Source organism: Muntiacus reevesi, chromosome 20 (assembly GCF_963930625.1).
Source record: "Muntiacus reevesi chromosome 20, mMunRee1.1, whole genome shotgun sequence".
Classification (NCBI taxonomy): domain Eukaryota; kingdom Metazoa; phylum Chordata; class Mammalia; order Artiodactyla; family Cervidae; genus Muntiacus; species Muntiacus reevesi.
In genome coordinates this window covers 31702115-31720126 of record NC_089268.1, presented here as the reverse complement: position 1 = coordinate 31720126, position 18012 = coordinate 31702115, and the positions used below count along the sequence as shown (strand labels likewise).

The window sequence follows — 18012 nt, the reverse complement described above, 5'->3', positions numbered from 1 at the left end:
GCTTCAGAATCCAATGACCTATCTTCAAATTCAAGCAGATTTAGTATGTTTTTGATTGAGATGCTTTTTCCCTTTAATTTGTAAGCAAATCCATTAAAGTAAGGAGAAAGAAATTTTTTTAACCCAGAGATGTATTTTAGAAAAAACCCTGAAATCTGTTAAAAAATATTCAGGGGCTTCCAGCAACACTGGAAAGGCTGTTTAGATGGCATGGGTCTCTCTCCGTCTTTCAGAAGCTGTTTTCCTCCTTTGGAGCTTCAGTACTTTCCACGGCTCTCCCTCAAACTCTAACTCCATCTCCACCAACATTTAACAAATTGAATGGTCAGGAACACCTTCTTTTGTAGGACCTCAGTGTGGATATTTCTGCATATTTAATGAGGATAGATTTGCATCTTTCAGTAAAATAATTGGCCTCTGACTATAAGCATGGATTGGATAGTAAGGGATTAAGTGGAGGTTATAAAATTTTAAGAAAATTTAGGAAAACATCAACATCCAAGGGACTGTGAGGTGAAATGGAGGGTGATGCTTGTTATTTATTGAGAGGGGGAAGCTTGGAGAGGATTTTGTCCATGGATGCAATGATGATTGGGATCTCTTATGCATTCCACAGTCAGTTCTTTCTTGTGAAAACCTGTAGGCTGACATGCTTCATGTCTTCAGGGGTTCCTGGAGTTGAAACTATAGCCTACTGTGGCCAAATCTAGACAGTGGCTTAGTTTTGTATGGCCAAGGTAAGTTTTTCTATTTTTAAGATGTGTCAGAGACTATGTTACCTGCAAAACCTAAAATATTTACTTTAAGGCTTTCACGGTCTTGAATTCCTCCTCAGATAGTTCATGTCATTCCTACAGGTCTGCCTTTTTCAGAATTATGCAAACCCAGATCTAAAGAAAAGGCGGTCTTAAGAAAACGTTCCAATCAAGCATTTCCCATTGTTTCAATCACAAAACTTTCAGAAAACTTAGGAAGGTTGGGGGGCGGGGGCGTCTGCTTTACAGAGGAGGGGCATAGTAGAGGTAACATTCACTGAGCATTTAGTGCCAGGTTCGTATGCCCTACGAACTAATTTATTGGCCACATTTTACAACTGTTCTGGGTGATTCCCAAAGAGAAGCTGAGTAATTGGGCAATTGGCTGCTGTGAAGCTCGAACCTCGACCACTATTTCTTCCTGCAACAGGGAGACCGGAGAGACACTATTTGGAGTCAAGTTGTATGGTACTGCTTGGCAAAAAGGTGGGGGGAAGGCGCTGCATTTGTCATTATAGAACTATCCGTAGAAAGCACCAGTTAACAAGGAATGGGCCACTTCAGTCACTTCCTTTAGCCAAGGATTAAATATCACTTTAAAAAATGCTTCCCCTAGAAACAGTTCAATAGACTGAGTAGGAGCCCAGGATATAGCCACTTCTGCAGAGTATTGACGTGGCACAGTACTGTGTCCACAATACGTTTCACTTAAAATTCACGGCGTTTTTCATGTTGGTAATATGTATACTGGACAATGAACAGCTCCTTTTTGCTGACAGTTGAGGGGCTCTTAAAAGAGCCTTTGGGGATAGGTATGTGTTAGTTGGAGGAGCCGTAAAACTTATGCTCTCTCCCCGCGGATGCGGCGGGCAAGCTGAATGTCCTTGGGCATGATGGTGACGCGCTTAGCGTGGATGGCGCACAGGTTAGTGTCCTCGAAGAGCCCCACCAGGTAGGCCTCGCACGCCTCCTGCAACGCCATCACGGCCGAGCTCTGGAAGCGCAGGTCGGTCTTGAAGTCCTGCGCGATCTCGCGCACCAGCCGCTGGAACGGCAGCTTGCGGATCAGCAGCTCGGTGGACTTCTGGTAGCGGCGGATCTCGCGCAGAGCTACCGTGCCGGGCCGGTAGCGGTGCGGCTTTTTCACGCCGCCGGTGGCCGGCGCGCTCTTGCGGGCCGCCTTGGTGGCCAGCTGCTTGCGCGGCGCCTTGCCGCCGGTGGACTTGCGAGCCGTCTGCTTAGTGCGAGCCATTGGTAAGTAGTGCCAACTACTTAACACTGATGGGAGCACTTGGTCGTCCCAGAATATATAGCGAACCTCGCGTTTTGATTGGACAATAGACTGCTGCCTCCCCGCCCTTCCACGCCCATTCTTTCTGGGTTTAGGACGCATTGTCCCGCCTCTACTTCGGACCCTAGGATTATGTGGTGAGGGAGGAAATATCTTGTTGGCTTTCAAAAAATAAAAAGCCTGCAGGATGTATCCAAATTCCTAAACTCATCTAGAGCAGGGGTCCCCAACCCCCGGGATCTAATTGGTGATCTGAGGTGGAACTGATGAAATAAAAGGAAGGATAAAGTGTGCTAGTCTCTCAGGAGTGTCCGGATCTGTGGTCCAATGGACTAGGCTACCAACCTCCTCTGTCCATGGGATTTTCCAGGCAAGAATACTCAAGTGGTTTGCCGTTTCCTACTCTAGAAAAAGTACACAATAAATTTTCGTCGCTCTTCGGTTACTTAGCCGTGTCCTACTCTTTGCGACCCCATGGACTACAGCATGCCAGGCTTCGCTGTTCTTCACTATCCTTTGGAGTTTGCTCAAACTCATCCGTTGTCAGTGATACATCCAAACATCTCATCTTCCATCGCTCCCTTCACCTCCTGCCTTCAATCTTTCTCAGTATCAGGATCTTTCCCGATGAGTGGGCTCTTCACATCACGGGGCCAAATTATTGGAGCTTCTAAATGAGCTTAAATCATCCCGAAACCATCCCCCTACCCAGGCGCGTGGAAAACTGTCTTCCACAAAACCGGTCGCTGCTGCCGAAAGGGTTGGGGACAGCTGGCCTAGAGAATCTCCAAGTGTCTTGTGTTTTATAGGATGTTATGACTGACAAGTTTGAGTAACATGAAAAGAGTGTTAGGTGGAGGATATGAAGTTAGTTTAAATCAATCCAGTCACCACGTTCTGTCCGAGGTCAGAAAGATTAAGAATCTAATAGCTTAGCAAAGCGAGGGTTGGTTACCTTTTCCCTTAAAACGACTTAATATTTTAGTTATTGCTAGCCATACTACTTGAGTTACTTTACCCTTGGAAGTGCGAGCAGATAGCACAAGGTTATTGTGCCTAGCTTACAGGAACACAGGAAACCATATCAAACTAAAATCTGCCACTGCAGGTGACAGAAATAAAGGACTGAAAGTTATGACCACACTCTATAACTGTACTTGAAAACTTAATGTTCCCCACAACCTAGCGACTTTAGCGCCTACAGCTCTTTTATAGAGTTAGTGGGTGGCCCTAAAAAGGGCCTTTAAGAAAATGACAGTTAAGTAGAAGTTTAACCTCCAAAACCATAAAGGGTACGTCCCTGGCGCTTAAGCGCATACACCACGTCCATGGCGGTGACAGTTTTGCGCTTGGCGTGCTCAGTGTAAGTGACAGCGTCCCGTATCACATTCTCCAGGAACACCTTCAGCACCCCACGAGTCTCTTCGTAGATGAGACCGGAGATTCGCTTTACACCACCACGACGAGCCAGACGACGAATGGCGGGCTTAGTGATCCCCTGGATATTGTCGCGCAGGACCTTGCGGTGGCGCTTAGCACCCCCTTTTCCGAGACCCTTACCACCTTTGCCACGACCAGACATATCTGCGAGTTGAGCTGCTACTGAGTCTTACCGCGCCAAGGCAGTGTTTTATATAGTGATGTTTCGGACCTGATTGGGAACCGCTCAGGCTAGCCGTGACGCCCCTGGGCGTGTCCAGACCCGAAGCCCCGCCCACATTTTCAGCAAAATGAAGAGAGGAGCTTAAAATACAGAGTCAAAAAAAGGGCCTAATAAAAATCCCTCCGTTCAGCTTCTACAAAACATTGTGTTGCCCTTGTCCACAACTGGAAAGCCATTCCTTTGTTTGTGTAGGCCTTGCTGTTCTTTTCTCTTTTTTTGCTCTGTTCGGCAATCATGCTCCGAGCGAGTTGTGGCTTCCGGAATGAATGGATCATCTGGAGAGCCGTGACTGTAGTCTTTTGGGGTTTTTTTTTGAAACCCCGTGGCTTGAGACTCTGACTATAAATAGCTTCAGGGTGGGCTTCCTCATCGTTCTCAGCGGTGGTCTCCCCTTTTCCTTACCTTTTACTCATCCTATCATCTTCCTTTCTCTTCCCTCGCTGCCACATTTTTGCTGGGAGAAGTGGCTTTTTCAAATTTTCTTCGTTTCACTTAGAAACAATTCAGGAAATTGAGGAAGCTCAGCTTTTACCCACCATTTCCTCTGGCGAGTCCATGAACAAGTGGAAATCCTTCTCAGGGACTCCTTTCCTGCCCTTACTCCACCCCTCCCCCGCCCCGCCATCACCACCTTCCTCTTTATCTCCTTTGTTGAACTGAGAAATCAAGTGCACCTAAAGTTCTGTGCTTTTAATAGTGTCTTTAATAAAGTGCTGAATGTAAAGACCAGGAACGATTTTATTTAAGGAATTTAAAAAATAAGAAACTTTCAAAGACTAAATGATAAGTGGTTTCCTTGACCCCTGGCTATTTGAAATGACCTTTCAGGCCCTGACTTGTCTGCCAGGTAGCAGATTTCATTTCTCCGGGAAAATGCCTTCTCTAACGATTAACGCATTTACTTTTTCTCTTTTTCCGAGCTTCAGTAATGTTTACCCTTTCTATTTCAAATGTGTGTGGTTGATTACTCCTTGAACAAATACCTAATATTCTCCAAGTACTTTATATATACTATATGTGCAAAAGACTGCATGCCCTTCTTCTATTAGTTAATCCATTCCTTACTGAGCTATTTCTCTGATTTTCTTCTTCTTCTTCCTGCTCCTATTTAGTAATGAAATCTGAGTGCTTAACCTTGAAGATGTTATTGGGTGGGTAATCTCAACAATCCTCTTCTCTTGCAACTATAGAAAAACCAGGTAGCTTCCTACCTCATTACCAGCAGTTGTTGAAGAGGGTGTTTGCTATGACCAGTGTGTTCTCTTGGCAAAATTCTGTTAGCCTCTGACCTGCTTTGTTTTGTACTCCAAGGCCAAATTTGCCTGTTACTCCAGGTATCTCTTGACTTCCTACTTTCACATTCCAGTCCCCTATAATGAAAAGGACATCTTTTTTGGGTGTTAGTTCTAGAAGGACTTGTAGGTCTTCATAGAACCGTTCAATTTCAGCTTCTTCAGCATTACTGGTCGAGGCATAGACTTGGATTACTATGATATTGAATGATTTTCCTTGGAAATGAAGAGAGATCATCCTGTCATTTTTCAAACTGCATCCAAGTACTGCATTGCAGACTCTTTTGTCAACTATGATGGCTACTCCATTTCTTCGAAGGGATTCTTGCCCACAGGAGTAGACATAATGGTCATCTGAGTTAAATTCACCCATTTGAGTCCATTTTAGTTCACTGATTCCTAAAATGGCTATGTTCACTTTTGCCATCTCCTGTTTGACCACTTCCAATTTGCCTCGATTCATGGACTTAACATTCCAGATCCCTATGCAATATTGCTCTTTACAACATCCACCTTTACTTCCATCACCAGTCACATCCACAACCAGGTGTTGTTTTTGTATTGGCTCCGTCTCTTCATTCTTTCTAGAATTATTTCTCCACTGATCTTCAGTAGCATATTGGGCACCTACTGACCTGGGGAGTTCACCTTTCAGTGTCCTATCTTTTTGCCTTTTCATACTGTTCATGGGGTTCTCAAGGCAAGAACACTGAAGTAGCTTGCTATTCCCTTTTCCAGTGGACCATGTTTTGTCAGAACTCTCCACTATGACTCGTCCATCTTGGGTGTCCCTACATGGCAAGGCTCATAGTTTCATTGAGTTAGACCAGGCTGTGGTCCATGTGATCAGATTGGTTAGTTTCCTGTTATTGTGGTTTTTCCCTTCTGTCTGCCCTCTGATACATAAGGATAAGAGGCTTATGGAAGCTTCCTGATGGGAGAGACTGACTGAGGGGGAAACTGGATTTTGTTGTGATGGGTGGGGCCATGCTCAGTAAATCTTTAATCCAATTTTCTGTTGATGGCAGGGCTGTGTTCCCTCCCTGTTGTTTGACCTGAGGACATGTTGCTCGACGACATGTTTCTCCTTCTTAACAAGAACCTTCTGACTAGTCTTATTGATTTAAGATGTATGTTGTGGGAGTGGGTCTGGTAAAAGTATATAAGGCCTTGATAAGACTAGCAAGTGGGGCACTCTCTGCCTGCTTCTGACGTCTATGTCAGAAGCATTCTCTGTCCTTTTTCACTGTAATAAAACTTCTGCCACACAAAAGCTCTGAGTGATCAAGCCTGGTCCCTGGTCCTGAAGCTAATTCTTCGGAGATCACAAATCTAGGATTGTTCACCATAAGCTATCATTATTGTTCTTGCATTGTTCTTCATTCAAAGTTAGTTTATTTACTAGTAATTAGTGCCTTTCTTAATTCTCATTTCTCCTGTCCTCCAGACACATATATATTTACACATAAACACACAAAGACACATGCAGACATACACTAATCCAAAACTAGCCCTTTGGAGTGTTTTCCACTCCATGAGCTTAACTTCTCAAATCTTTTCTTCCATTCCATAGAGTCTTCTCAACACAGTTGGCCTTTTACCAAGTCAGAATCTTAAATATGAGACAGGCAAGCACACAATTTTCCTTCTTCCTTGGTCCTGCTGTGAGGCTGCGCCATGACAGGCAGGCTAGATTAGGAGTAGGCCTGGTTTTCCAGGGTAACATGATTATCAGGCCACCTGGAGCCAGCCAATCAATATGCGCCGAGTAAGGAAAAGGGAATCTATCAGGGGAAAGCTGAAAAGCCCGCGAACGCCCAAGTTCGAAAAAAGCCCGCGAAGGTTTGAGCCAATAAGATTACTTTGCAAACATGTAACCAATCCGCTTAAGCCAGCTACCAACTGCTTATGCATACCTTATAAACTGGGTAACAGCTCGGGCTCAGCGCTTTCTGACCCTGCACCACTGCGTTTGTTGCGGCAGTAAGCCCTGACTCGAGTCAGCAATAAACTTCCCTTTTTTGCGAGTTACATTGTCTTAGAAGCCTTCTCTCTTCCCGCTCGGGGATTCGGACATCGGGCATAACACTACCCCAGAGCAATCACTTGCATCCTTGCTTTCATTCTCAAACATTCCTCAAGCATCTATGCCTCCATGTACTATTTCAGTTAAAGAAATTTGAGGATGTAGAATCTACTGGCTCCTTCACCTTATTACACCTTCTATTATTTATTTTTTGCCCTGCATTTTTTGGGATCTTATTCGCCTCAGCAGGGATCAAACCTGAGCCACAGAAGTGAAAGCACCAAACCTAACCACAGAGCTACTAGTGAAGTCCCCACTCTGCCCTGCTGTAGTCTGCTCATGACTTGAAGCCAGAAATGCAAAACCCTTTAGGAAACCCCTCACTTTCTCCCGAGGCTCTCTCAAGTCCTAAATGTATTCTCTAATATACACGGCTGTTCATGCCTAACCATCTCTCCTTGTTTTGCCTTACCTTGTTTCCAAAATTCTGTAATACAATGTGACCAATGATGGTCTTCATAGTCCTTTCTGTCTCCTGATGTAGTCACTTTTCATGCCTAAATATATCAGATAATTACTGCCAGAAACTCTGATTCCCTTTCATTCACTTCACCTTACTAGCATCTCCAGGGTTGGATGGATATTGAGAAAATTAAAATCAAGATAAACATTGGGGTCCCTGGAGCAGGAGTCCCCTGCTGTCTCACCCCCTTGGGTTTACAATAGGGTCAGAGGCTACGAATACAGTTCCTAAGCTTCCTAAGTTCCTAGCAACTAAGTTCCTAAGTTCCTAATCTTTAAAAGCAGACTGGTTTCTATAGACTGAGTGCTTCTATTTCCCCAAAATTCATATGCTGAAATCTAATCTCTAATGTGAGGGTATTTGGAGGGTAAGGTTTTGGGAAGGGGCTTAGGTTTTAACTACCTGGCCCTCATCAGTGGTATTTCATGCCTCTATAAAAGAGACCCCATTGACTCTTCCACGCATAGAGAAAATAGCCATCTATGAGTTAGGAAGAGGGCTCTTACCAGACACTAAATCTGACAGCACCTTGATCTTGGACTTCCCAGCCTCCAGAGCTGCGAGAAACACATTTCTATTATTTATAAGCCACCTAGTCTGTAGTATTCTGATACAGTAGCCTGAGCAGGCCAAGACACTCATTTTCTGCAAGTCGTGTTTTTAAAAAGTACTCAGAGTTGGTGCCTTTGGTTTTAGTGGTTATTCTAATTTCTTTCTTTCTTTCTTTTTAAGAATTTTTGGACATTCCCTAAAACCACCTTTTCTACAACCAACCTTAGGCTTCTAATAGAGCATGTCCTCACTGAGCCATAGTACACTTCTTAACTTCAGATCTCAATCGGCATCCAAATCCCAGATATCCTTACTGAGGAATTGCAAAATGTTAAAGCAGCCTGACTTCTGCCTTTCCGCTTAAAGGAAAACAGGCTTTTCTACCTAGTTTTTTTTTTTTTTTTTTCCTTAAACAATTACTCTTACTTTATTTTCCTACAGATGTGGGAGGCTTATACAGATCTCATTTCCTTTGAGGGTTTGTTCAAAGAATCCCAAACTGAAATCTCTTGGCTTTGTCTTCCCAGCACTTGGCTACCTTCAGAAAAGACTGACTTATCTAGAGCTAGTGAAGGATTAATACGTATATTCTCTAAATCTGGGGAACTATCACCAAGTTCACAAATGAAAACACATGTGAAAATACTTTGGAAACTACCAAGTTTTATATAATTCCTGTCATTAGTATTATACCTATTCCCTATAGAATTCAAGAAGTATATTGGATGAAATGCGCAATGCAGGAGGTGGGAAGCACGAAGTAATTACCTGAGGCTATCTTGTGTCTATAGTGTTGCAAATCAGTGCTACATTCATTCAAATAGAATTTGATGAGCAACTGCTTGTGTCAGACTTTTTCTATTCTGGAGAGCCATCAGTGAACAGCAGTGAAAATTTTTTTGGCCTTATGATATGTATATGGTGAGAGAAAAAGGGCAAAATTTTACATTTAAAACAGTTTCACACAGAGTAGGAGAAATATCGTATGACATCCCTTATATGCAGAATCTAAAAAAGAAATGATAAAAGTGAACTTATTTAGGAAACAGACTCACAGACTTAGAGAATGAAGCAGGGGGAAAGGATAGAAAGGGAGTTTGGAATTGACATGTACCCACTGTTATATTTAAGATATTAATAGATAACCAACCAGGACCTACCTACTTTATAGTACAGGAAATTCTGCTCAATATTTTGTGGCAGCTTGGATGAGAGGGGACTTGGGGGGAGAATGGATATGTGAATATGAATGGTTGAGCCCCTTTGCTATCTACCTGAAACTATCACATTTGGCTATATAATCAGCTATACTTCAATATAAAATAAAAAGTTATAAAAAATAAAACAGGTTCACACAGACTTAGAATACTCTTCTGGTCCTAGAATTTCATAGGTGTGAGTGTGATGTCAGGTATGGGATAAGCCCACAAGTGGCCTGGAGGGCATTACTGCCTCAAACAGGCTCACTGTGGCTTCTACCTCCAGAAAGTCACCAGATGTTGATGGCATGCATGATGCCTGTCATGCATGAGTAGTCATTGGAAGGACTGATGTTGAAGCCGAAGCTCCAAAACTTTGGCCACCTGATGCTCTTGCCAGCTCGTTAGATAAGACCCCGATGCTGGGAAAGATTGAAGGCAGGAGGGGAAGGGGACGACAGAGGACGAAATGGTTGGATGGCATCACCGACTCAATGGACCTAAGTTTGAGCAAGCTCGGGGAGATGAAGGACACGGAAGCCCGTTGTGCTGCAGTCCATGGGGTAGTAGAGTCGGACAAGACTGAGCGACTGAACACTACCCCAGTGGATTGCTCCTCGTGCTTGTCTGTTAGGAGGTTCCTGAAAGCTGGCAAATAAAAGCCAGAGGACTAATTTGTTAATTTCCCAACATCAAACCTTGGAATGGCGGTGAATAATAAACAGCTTAGGACTTGATCATCCTGCAGGGTTAGCAGGTGCTACCGCTAAACAGTGAGAAATGCAGTTCTCAAAAGGCTTAGCTTGTTGAACACCCTGTAGCCAGCTTCGACCGGATTATTTTCTGGAGTTGTATAAAACAAATTTATTATCAGTTACGTTAAGAAGTCTGCCCACTATTGCTAGATCCTGGGCCACATTGCTTCACTTAACCTAGATATATATCCTTGTGTAACAGCTGTTCTTAGTGAAGACGGAAGTGGCTCTTAAAAGAGCCTTTGGGAGGAAGCTAAACGCCCCCAAGCCTGTTAAGGACAGTTTATGCCCTCTCCCCGCGGATGCGGCGAGCAAGCTGGATGTCCTTGGGCATGATAGTGACGCGCTTGGCGTGGATGGCGCACAGGTTGGTGTCCTCGAAGAGCCCCACCAGATAGGCCTCGCACGCCTCCTGCAGCGCCATCACGGCCGAGCTCTGGAAGCGCAGGTCGGTCTTGAAGTCCTGCGCGATCTCGCGCACCAGCCGCTGGAACGGCAGCTTGCGGATCAGCAGCTCCGTGGACTTCTGATAACGGCGGATCTCGCGCAGAGCTACCGTACCGGGCCGATACCGGTGCGGCTTTTTCACCCCGCCGGTGGCCGGCGCGCTCTTGCGGGCCGCCTTAGTGGCGAGCTGTTTGCGCGGCGCCTTGCCGCCGGTGGACTTGCGAGCGGTCTGCTTTGTGCGAGCCATAACTTCGAGAGCTGTGTCGCGGAAGAAGCAACTGAACGACCGCTTCCAGGACGAGACTTTATACAGATGATCCGATCCTGATTGGCCAGAATTTGCTGGAGTAACCTGATTGGTTAAAAATCGATCTTCATTTGGATCTTGCTGCTGCTGAGCTGCTAAATCACTTCAGTCGTGTCCGACTCTGTGCGACCCCATAGACAACTGCCCACCAGGCTCCCCCGTCCCTGGGATTCTCCTGGCAAGAATACTGGAGTGGGTTGCCATTTCCTTCTCCAATGCATGAAAGTGAAAAATGAAAGTGAAGTCGCTCAGTCGTCTCCGATTCTTAACGACCCCATGGACTGCAGCCCACCAGGTTCCTCCGTCCATGGGATTTTCCAGGCAAGAGTACTGGAGTGGGGTACCAGTGCCTGAAAAGGTTTTGTTTTCTCTCCTCTTACCTTGTGTTTGTATTTTCGCAGGGAAGAATTATGGCTGCACTGTATGTTGTCTGAGTTTTTGGTTTTCGACTGAAATATTGATTTCATCAGTAAAAAAGGAATTTGGTCCAGAATTTTTGTAAGTCAGGAACTAAGTTGTTCTAAAAGAAATGCATTTTCATTGGGGTCTTTTTCTCTTTTCAGATAATATGGGGGGAAATTACAACAAAGTGTTTGCTAGTCTCTAAAAAACTAGTTCCACTTCATAACTGAATCAAGATCTGCATTTAATGTTTGTATCAAGACCTAAAATAAAGCTTCAAAATAAGACTGGCTCACTGGTCCTGTGAAGACACAACTTTTGCCTAGCGTGGTGTAGGGAAGGGGGCGGGGGCCTTGCTGTGTGCTTGAATACTAGTAAGTGGTTATCTAACTTGATTAATTGATTTTGATGCAAATGGTTGGACTTCAATATGTAAACTGTGTACTGACCAGAAGGCCTGGAGCGACACCAAGTTTACACTGATCAAGTAATTAGGTGTTTTTTTTGTAAAGAGGTAACCCTGAAAAAAACATGAGAAGTTGTAACTATTGGATCATTGGGTTCTAATGATAAAGACCCAGAAACAAAATTGGTTTAACACTGGAACAAATAACCGTCAGATAAAAGCTGGCAGTGTCATGGTTTTACAATGGAGTAAACTAAGAATTGGTCTTTACCAGATGTTGATGTATGTTCAGTCAATATGGGGATTACATACTCCACGTACAGTACTGTAATCTTAGTCAGGCATGACAGGTTTCAAGAGTGCTCAGTTCTTCCACAGAAGTTATGGGTGGCTCTGAAAAGAGCCTTTGTTCTTAAAGGCTGGAGTATGAATTCAGACCTTATTTGCCTTTCGCTTTATGATGGCTCTCAGTCTTCTTGGGCAGCAACACCGCCTGGATGTTGGGCAGGACACCGCCCTGAGCGATGGTGACTTTGCCCAGCAGCTTGTTGAGCTCCTCGTCGTTGCGGATGGCCAGCTGCAGGTGGCGCGGGATGATGCGGGTCTTCTTGTTGTCCCGGGCCGCGTTGCCCGCCAGCTCCAGGATCTCGGCCGTCAGGTACTCCAGCACCGCCGCCAGGTACACCGGGGCCCCGGCCCCGACCCGCTCAGCATAGTTCCCCTTACGGAGAAGGCGGTGCACTCGGCCCACAGGGAACTGGAGCCCGGCCCGCGAGGAGCGGGTCTTAGCCTTAGCGCGAGCTTTGCCGCCTTGCTTACCACGTCCAGACATTGTGCAGTAGTCAGAAGCTACACCAGGAATGACTAAAGCGAAGGAACTCACAATTTATAGCCACAGTGCGCGCGAAAAAGCAGCCATTCCATTGGCCAAGGTTGTCTTCCCATTTTAACATGACAAACGCAAGTTCTTACAACGCGCACTCTTATTGGACAATGTTGGCGTAACGTCATCATTAGTATTCACCAATCAGACAGGTAAGTTTACTAAGACTTATTTGCATATGGGCTTGTGACTATAAAAGGGACTCCATCGTCTCTTTGTTTCTCGGAGACTAATTCCTGTCAGCATGCCTGAACCGGCCAAGTCCGCTCCTGCCCCGAAGAAGGGCTCCAAGAAGGCGGTGACCAAGGCGCAGAAGAAGGACGGCAAGAAGCGCAAGCGCAGCCGCAAGGAGAGCTACTCCGTGTACGTGTACAAGGTGCTGAAGCAGGTCCACCCGGACACCGGCATCTCGTCCAAGGCCATGGGCATCATGAACTCCTTCGTCAACGACATCTTCGAGCGCATCGCGGGCGAGGCGTCGCGCCTGGCGCATTACAACAAGCGCTCGACCATCACATCCAGGGAGATCCAGACGGCCGTGCGCCTGCTGCTGCCCGGGGAGTTGGCCAAACACGCGGTGTCCGAGGGCACCAAGGCCGTCACCAAGTACACCAGCTCCAAGTGAACCGGCTCGCAGCCCTACGTAACCCAAAGGCTCTTTTCAGAGCCACCTACACTTTCAGAGAAATAGCTGGTGCACTTGATTGTGGTTTGGTTTCACTCAGATTACGCAGCTGGTTTGACAACGGAAAACGCCATAAAAATTTTTACAGCTCTCAACAAGCAGTGTTGGATAAGCATTTAGGCAATGTGTTTTTGCTTGAAAATTTCCATGGACAGGAGCCTGGTAGGCTACAGTCCATGGGGTCGCAGAGTCGGACACTTATTTGGCGCCCACTGAAAAGGATTTTCAGTTTTGCCCTCAGCTACAGCAACCAAAAATTTTTTTTCAAAGCGAGTAACGCCCCCCATATCTGATTGGGCAGCAGTACTATTTGAAAAGCCCGCCGTGTGTTGCAATTGGCCTGATAATCTGCCAACAGTTTTGCGCGTTTTGTAGAGATTTTTTCGAAAGTAAATTGCTAGCTTTGTCTTGGAGAATGCACAAGGCTCGGAAGCCTAGAGCCATAAAACTGAAAGTTAACGGCTCTGTGTTCTGCAGTCGGATCCTGCGCGAAATTTGCCTCTTTGTTTCTATTTCCTATCCTCTACAGAATAGGTACTGCAACATTAGCCCTGTCTACGAAGATCTTAGGGTGAGTTTAAATGATTTATGTCATAGTGCTATGGGAATATTAAAGGTCCGGGAGGGTACTTAAAGAGAAAATGTTGAACAAGAAACCCAGCAGCTTGGGAAAGCCGCGTTCTTACAATGTTTAATCAGGATGCAACGGGAGGGAGACATCCAGGACTCTTGGCCGGGGGAGCAGCTTTCTGGTAGTGTCTTGAGTCCACAATTAAAAATCCCGAGAAAGAAGTCAGAGAACTAAGTATTAAAGAGAAGGGCATATTTATTTAACGCATGGGCTAATTAGGATTATTACGGAATGTAATTTCTCAAGGCATGATCGAAAGTCCTTCAATTCCCCATTCCTCTGCATTTTTCAGTGGTGCCTTAATTCTTTTCAGCTGGAATCATTAACATCTTCCGCTACCCTGGCATCCCCTTTCACCAACAAATGATTGCTTTTGTAATTTCCTTTTTCCCCCTCCCCATTAACAGCAAAATAAGCCCCTACACCCATATCCCCAATTAAGACTGCAACATTTTGTGTTTTTCCCTTTGTTGCTTCCCTTAAAGCTGGGGATATGGACCTATCTCAGATGAACAGTTTTGTCCCTGTCACAGGCAACAAGTCTGCAAGTCTTGCCAACGTGTCAATGAGTCCTGCAAAATATACGAGTTTGTCATTCACTCCTCTCTTTCCAGTACCTGCGCCCCGTCCTTAGGTCTTGGAAGCTGGTAAGAGCAGTCCCCTAATTTCATCCTGAACCCATCGACTTCCTATTCATCGCCTCTATTATTTGCTCTTTCTGAGATTTTTTTTCCTTCCACTGTTGAGATCTGAGGGAGAATTACCTTCAGTGGGTGATATAAGTATTGCCCTCTTCTGCCATCTTGTGGCAAGAATATAGGAGGACAGATTAAAGGCCTTGGGTTTTCCAGATTCAATTGAAATACTTCGACTTTTTACTGACAGTAAGTTGGAATAAGTAAAGTGATCATTTCTGTCTCCGTTTAATCACTGGATTTAAGTTAGCTTCCCCAGAAGTCACTTGTGGGCATGAGAGAGAGGAAGAGAGGTATTGTTTTGTGGCCTGGTCAGAGCTGTCCAAATAAAAAGAAGTCAAAAATCAAACATTCTGTACCCTAAAATAAATAAAACAAGAGGGTCACGGACACACTAGTTATGGTCTTCAAACCGTAAATATTTGAATATTTTCTGTAAATTTAAACACCTGACAAAATCCTGATTTTTGCTGGGAGGGAGCATGAATTTTCCACTTTGAGAAGATGCTCAATCTATGATTACAATATCCAAGAACAGTCCTAAAATTTATTCTTAAATAGAACCCAGAAGAAAACAGTGAATTATTTCATCTTTCTTGACAAATGTTTTCCTTTGGATTAATCACATGTGCCTCTGGTGATCTGTGAGATTATAAAACTTGCTACTGAGGATAGTATTTTAAGAACCATCTCAAATGGAAATTGTATTTGCCATGGGCATCAGTGTAAGCAGATTGAAAATGAAATGAGATTTCACCTGGCACCTGAAATGAATATAGTGATTCTATACAGTTATAGGACTTTAATGTGAAAAAAAATACAGTTGATAAAAGGGCTTTAATGATAGGATTTCTAAAGCCTCTGTTGCCAAGTTGACAAAAGAAGTTGCCTTTATATTTTATTATTAGTTAATTAATCTAGTTGTCTGTACCAGATCTTAGCTGAGGCCCCCAGGATCTTCAATCTTTGTTGCAACATGTGGGATCTCGCCCCCTGATCAGGGATGGAAGCCTGGCGCTGTGTTGGGAGCATGTTGTCTTAGCCAATGGACCACCAAGGAATTCACTTTAGAACCAAGTGAAAATCAAATATGACCCTTTGACCTTCCATTCCAGACATTTATGTAGATATTAGGTATTCTCATGTTTGGCTATAGATTGTTGAATAGAAATAGACATAATCAATGGTATTATGAAGAAAAGCCTTTCATGTAGATACTTTGTCAACACTTTTGAATAAGCATTGTGTTATTTAAATAAAAACTTCATAATATGACTTGTTCTCAGGCTCTTGGTAAATAATTATTCATCCAAAGAAAAAACGTGAAGTTGGGGGAACAGGAGATATGCATATCAAATTCACAATAGAGTTACCTAAGAAAAGGGATGTTAGGGTTGGGGATGTAGCTGAAGGGTGCTTCAATTTTGTGTTGTTTTCCTTAAATATAAAAGAAATTTGCAGTGAATATATCATAATGTTAAACAGTAGATAGATTTTGTGTGGTCATTTTTGTACCCTTGTAATTTTTTAAAAGGTGAAAAATAACAATGACTAGTGTTGTTTGGTGTATTAGAAATTGTAGCTATTCGTGTACTTAACAAACAAGCAGTGCCTAAGATGTGACAGGCCACGGTCTAGATACTACAGCAATCACAGGGGGACAAAATACTGAATGAATAAAGTAAAATATACCTTTATACTACATAGAGATGTGTTAAGAAGGAAAACAGAGCAGCGGGGAGAGATTTTTGAGAATTATTTTAAATAAATTCCAACTCCCTTTAACCAAATTTCTGAAACTGAAATTAACTATACGTGGTTTTATTTAACTCTAAATTTAAGTTCTTGTTTACAGTACTATAGTAGGTAAAGATGGGTTAACACTAATTCTCTGCTCTCTGAGATACGGCACCTGACATTAAAGCTTTTCTGATTTGTGAATTACTTTCGTCTCAAAATTGTCTTGGAATAAAAATTTACTCCTGGATTACCCACGTTTTCATTAGGTGTAGAAAGATGTGCAACAGGGTTGCTAAGACTACAGTCCTTCATTTCCTCGCACCGCCGCCTCCGCGCGCCCCCCACACCCCCCCCCCCCCCCCCCCCCCGGAAAAATACAAAACAGCTAGCAGAGGATGGTTTCGATCCATCGACCTCTGGGTTATGGGCCCAGCACGCTTCCGCTGCGCCACTCTGCTTAATACAATAGCAAGTGTTCAAAGTAATCCCTTTATAGATTTTACGTAAAGGGCTTTTTTTTTTTTTTTTTTTTCCTTCTTTTTTTAGGAACTGGGGACATTTTTCTTTCAAAGCCCATTCGTTGATTTTACTTATGCTACAAACAAAAGAATGAATCCAAAACAGATTGATTTTATATATTCTGAAGGCAGAAAATTGGGTGTTTCTGTTAAGAAAACAACCGGCCGCCAACCCGTCTGCCCCTTTCACCTAGCAGAAGTGATTGCGGGTCTTACGGTCACAAACTATATGAGCAGGTCAAAATGCGATAATAGAAAATGTCCGAGCTCAAAACCAGAGCATTTTCAAAGTTAGAAAAAGACGGAAATAGCCTTGCATTGGCCGGGAATCGAACCCGGGCCTCCCGCGTGGCAGGCGAGAATTCTACCACTGAACCACCAATGCTTACAGTGCTCGGGTTTGCTCATTTTCTAAATGACTTTTACTTTTTTTTCACTCGCTACATTGAAACTATATATTAGGTTTAGTTTTTTGTTTTTACTGAATAGAACTTTGTAATGTTCCCTCTTCCCTTCTCTTTAGGAAACCCTGTAAGGTACAGTTTCAGCGAGGCAGAAAAGGAAAGACGACCTCAACAGAAGTAGGTTACCTTTATTCAGGCAAGGAGGGGCGACAGTCGGCCTAACGACCAGGCTGAGCGCCGAAAGGGATCAGGGAGGCTTCATACTTAAAGGGAGATTTGTGGAAGCGATAAGGGAAACGTCAATCAAGTGGGATATTTTGAGTATTCTTTTGTTGAGATGACACTTGTAGTTGGGCAGGGGGTGATAAGTCTTCTGGGCGAGTGTAGGGGGTGGAAGGTTTCCGGACAGGGGGTGATAAGTCCCAGATAGATGTAACTGGCCTGGAGCATCAGGATGGAACTAAAGTTATGCTTTGTTTTCTCTGAAGTTAGATGATTCAGCAAGAGGCCTTTGAGACTGTTGTTCTCTTTTCTAGGCCCAAAAGACTCCTTCAAACCCTCCTTTCCACTGCAAGTTAAGAGCGTCCCTCTGTGACACCGGAGGCTGGTCTGGGTGTGAGTGACCCAGTCCTGGGCGTGCCCTGGCGGAGGGTGGCCCCTGTACCACCTTGAGAGGTGCGGAAAAAACTGTGTGTGTGTGTGTGTGTAACTCCTTCCAGTCAAATAGAGAATAAAAGTCTATTAAAGAGTGTTTGTGTGTGCAGCTCAGTCATGTCTGACTCTGCGACCCCATGAACTGTAGCCCACCAGGCTCCTCTGATTTTCCAGGCAAGAATAC

The 18012-nt window shown here is 44.2% G+C and overlaps 5 protein-coding genes and 2 non-coding genes across 7 annotated transcripts; 1 reads left to right on the top strand and 6 right to left on the bottom strand.

Annotated features, from left to right (window-relative positions):
• Positions 1-1596: 1596 nt before the first annotated feature.
• LOC136151122 (histone H3.1) lies at positions 1597-2007 on the bottom strand. The gene has a single exon (XM_065912054.1). It carries the CDS (start codon positions 2005-2007, stop codon positions 1597-1599), a length of 411 nt encoding a protein of 136 aa, XP_065768126.1.
• A 1309-nt stretch (positions 2008-3316) lies between these two features.
• On the bottom strand, positions 3317-3628 carry H4C13 (H4 clustered histone 13). The gene has a single exon (XM_065912074.1). It carries the CDS (start codon positions 3626-3628, stop codon positions 3317-3319), a length of 312 nt encoding a protein of 103 aa, XP_065768146.1.
• A 6701-nt stretch (positions 3629-10329) lies between these two features.
• On the bottom strand, positions 10330-10750 carry H3C12 (H3 clustered histone 12). Its single transcript, XM_065912053.1, has one exon. It carries the CDS (start codon positions 10748-10750, stop codon positions 10340-10342), a length of 411 nt encoding a protein of 136 aa, XP_065768125.1. The 3' UTR covers positions 10330-10339.
• A 1307-nt stretch (positions 10751-12057) lies between these two features.
• Positions 12058-12450, bottom strand: H2AC17 (H2A clustered histone 17). Its single transcript, XM_065912060.1, has one exon. It carries the CDS (start codon positions 12448-12450, stop codon positions 12058-12060), a length of 393 nt encoding a protein of 130 aa, XP_065768132.1.
• Positions 12451-12745: 295 nt separating this feature from the next.
• On the top strand, positions 12746-13126 carry LOC136151135 (histone H2B type 1-C/E/F/G/I). The gene has a single exon (XM_065912066.1). It carries the CDS (start codon positions 12746-12748, stop codon positions 13124-13126), a length of 381 nt encoding a protein of 126 aa, XP_065768138.1.
• Positions 13127-16638: 3512 nt separating this feature from the next.
• TRNAM-CAU (transfer RNA methionine (anticodon CAU)) lies at positions 16639-16710 on the bottom strand. The gene has a single exon. It is a non-coding gene; the product is annotated as a tRNA-Met (tRNA).
• Positions 16711-17084: 374 nt separating this feature from the next.
• Positions 17085-17155, bottom strand: TRNAG-GCC (transfer RNA glycine (anticodon GCC)). Its single transcript has one exon. It is a non-coding gene; the product is annotated as a tRNA-Gly (tRNA).
• Between the last annotated feature and the right edge of the window lie 857 nt (positions 17156-18012).

Bases quoted from the DNA above. Each gene is read 5' to 3' on its own strand.
- LOC136151122 (XM_065912054.1), bottom strand. From the start codon at position 2,007: ATGGCTCGCACTAAGCAGACGGCTCGCAAGTCCACCGGCGGCAAGGCG.
- H4C13 (XM_065912074.1), bottom strand. From the start codon at position 3,628: ATGTCTGGTCGTGGCAAAGGTGGTAAGGGTCTCGGAAAAGGGGGTGCT.
- H3C12 (XM_065912053.1), bottom strand. From the start codon at position 10,750: ATGGCTCGCACAAAGCAGACCGCTCGCAAGTCCACCGGCGGCAAGGCG.
- H2AC17 (XM_065912060.1), bottom strand. From the start codon at position 12,450: ATGTCTGGACGTGGTAAGCAAGGCGGCAAAGCTCGCGCTAAGGCTAAG.
- LOC136151135 (XM_065912066.1), top strand. From the start codon at position 12,746: ATGCCTGAACCGGCCAAGTCCGCTCCTGCCCCGAAGAAGGGCTCCAAG.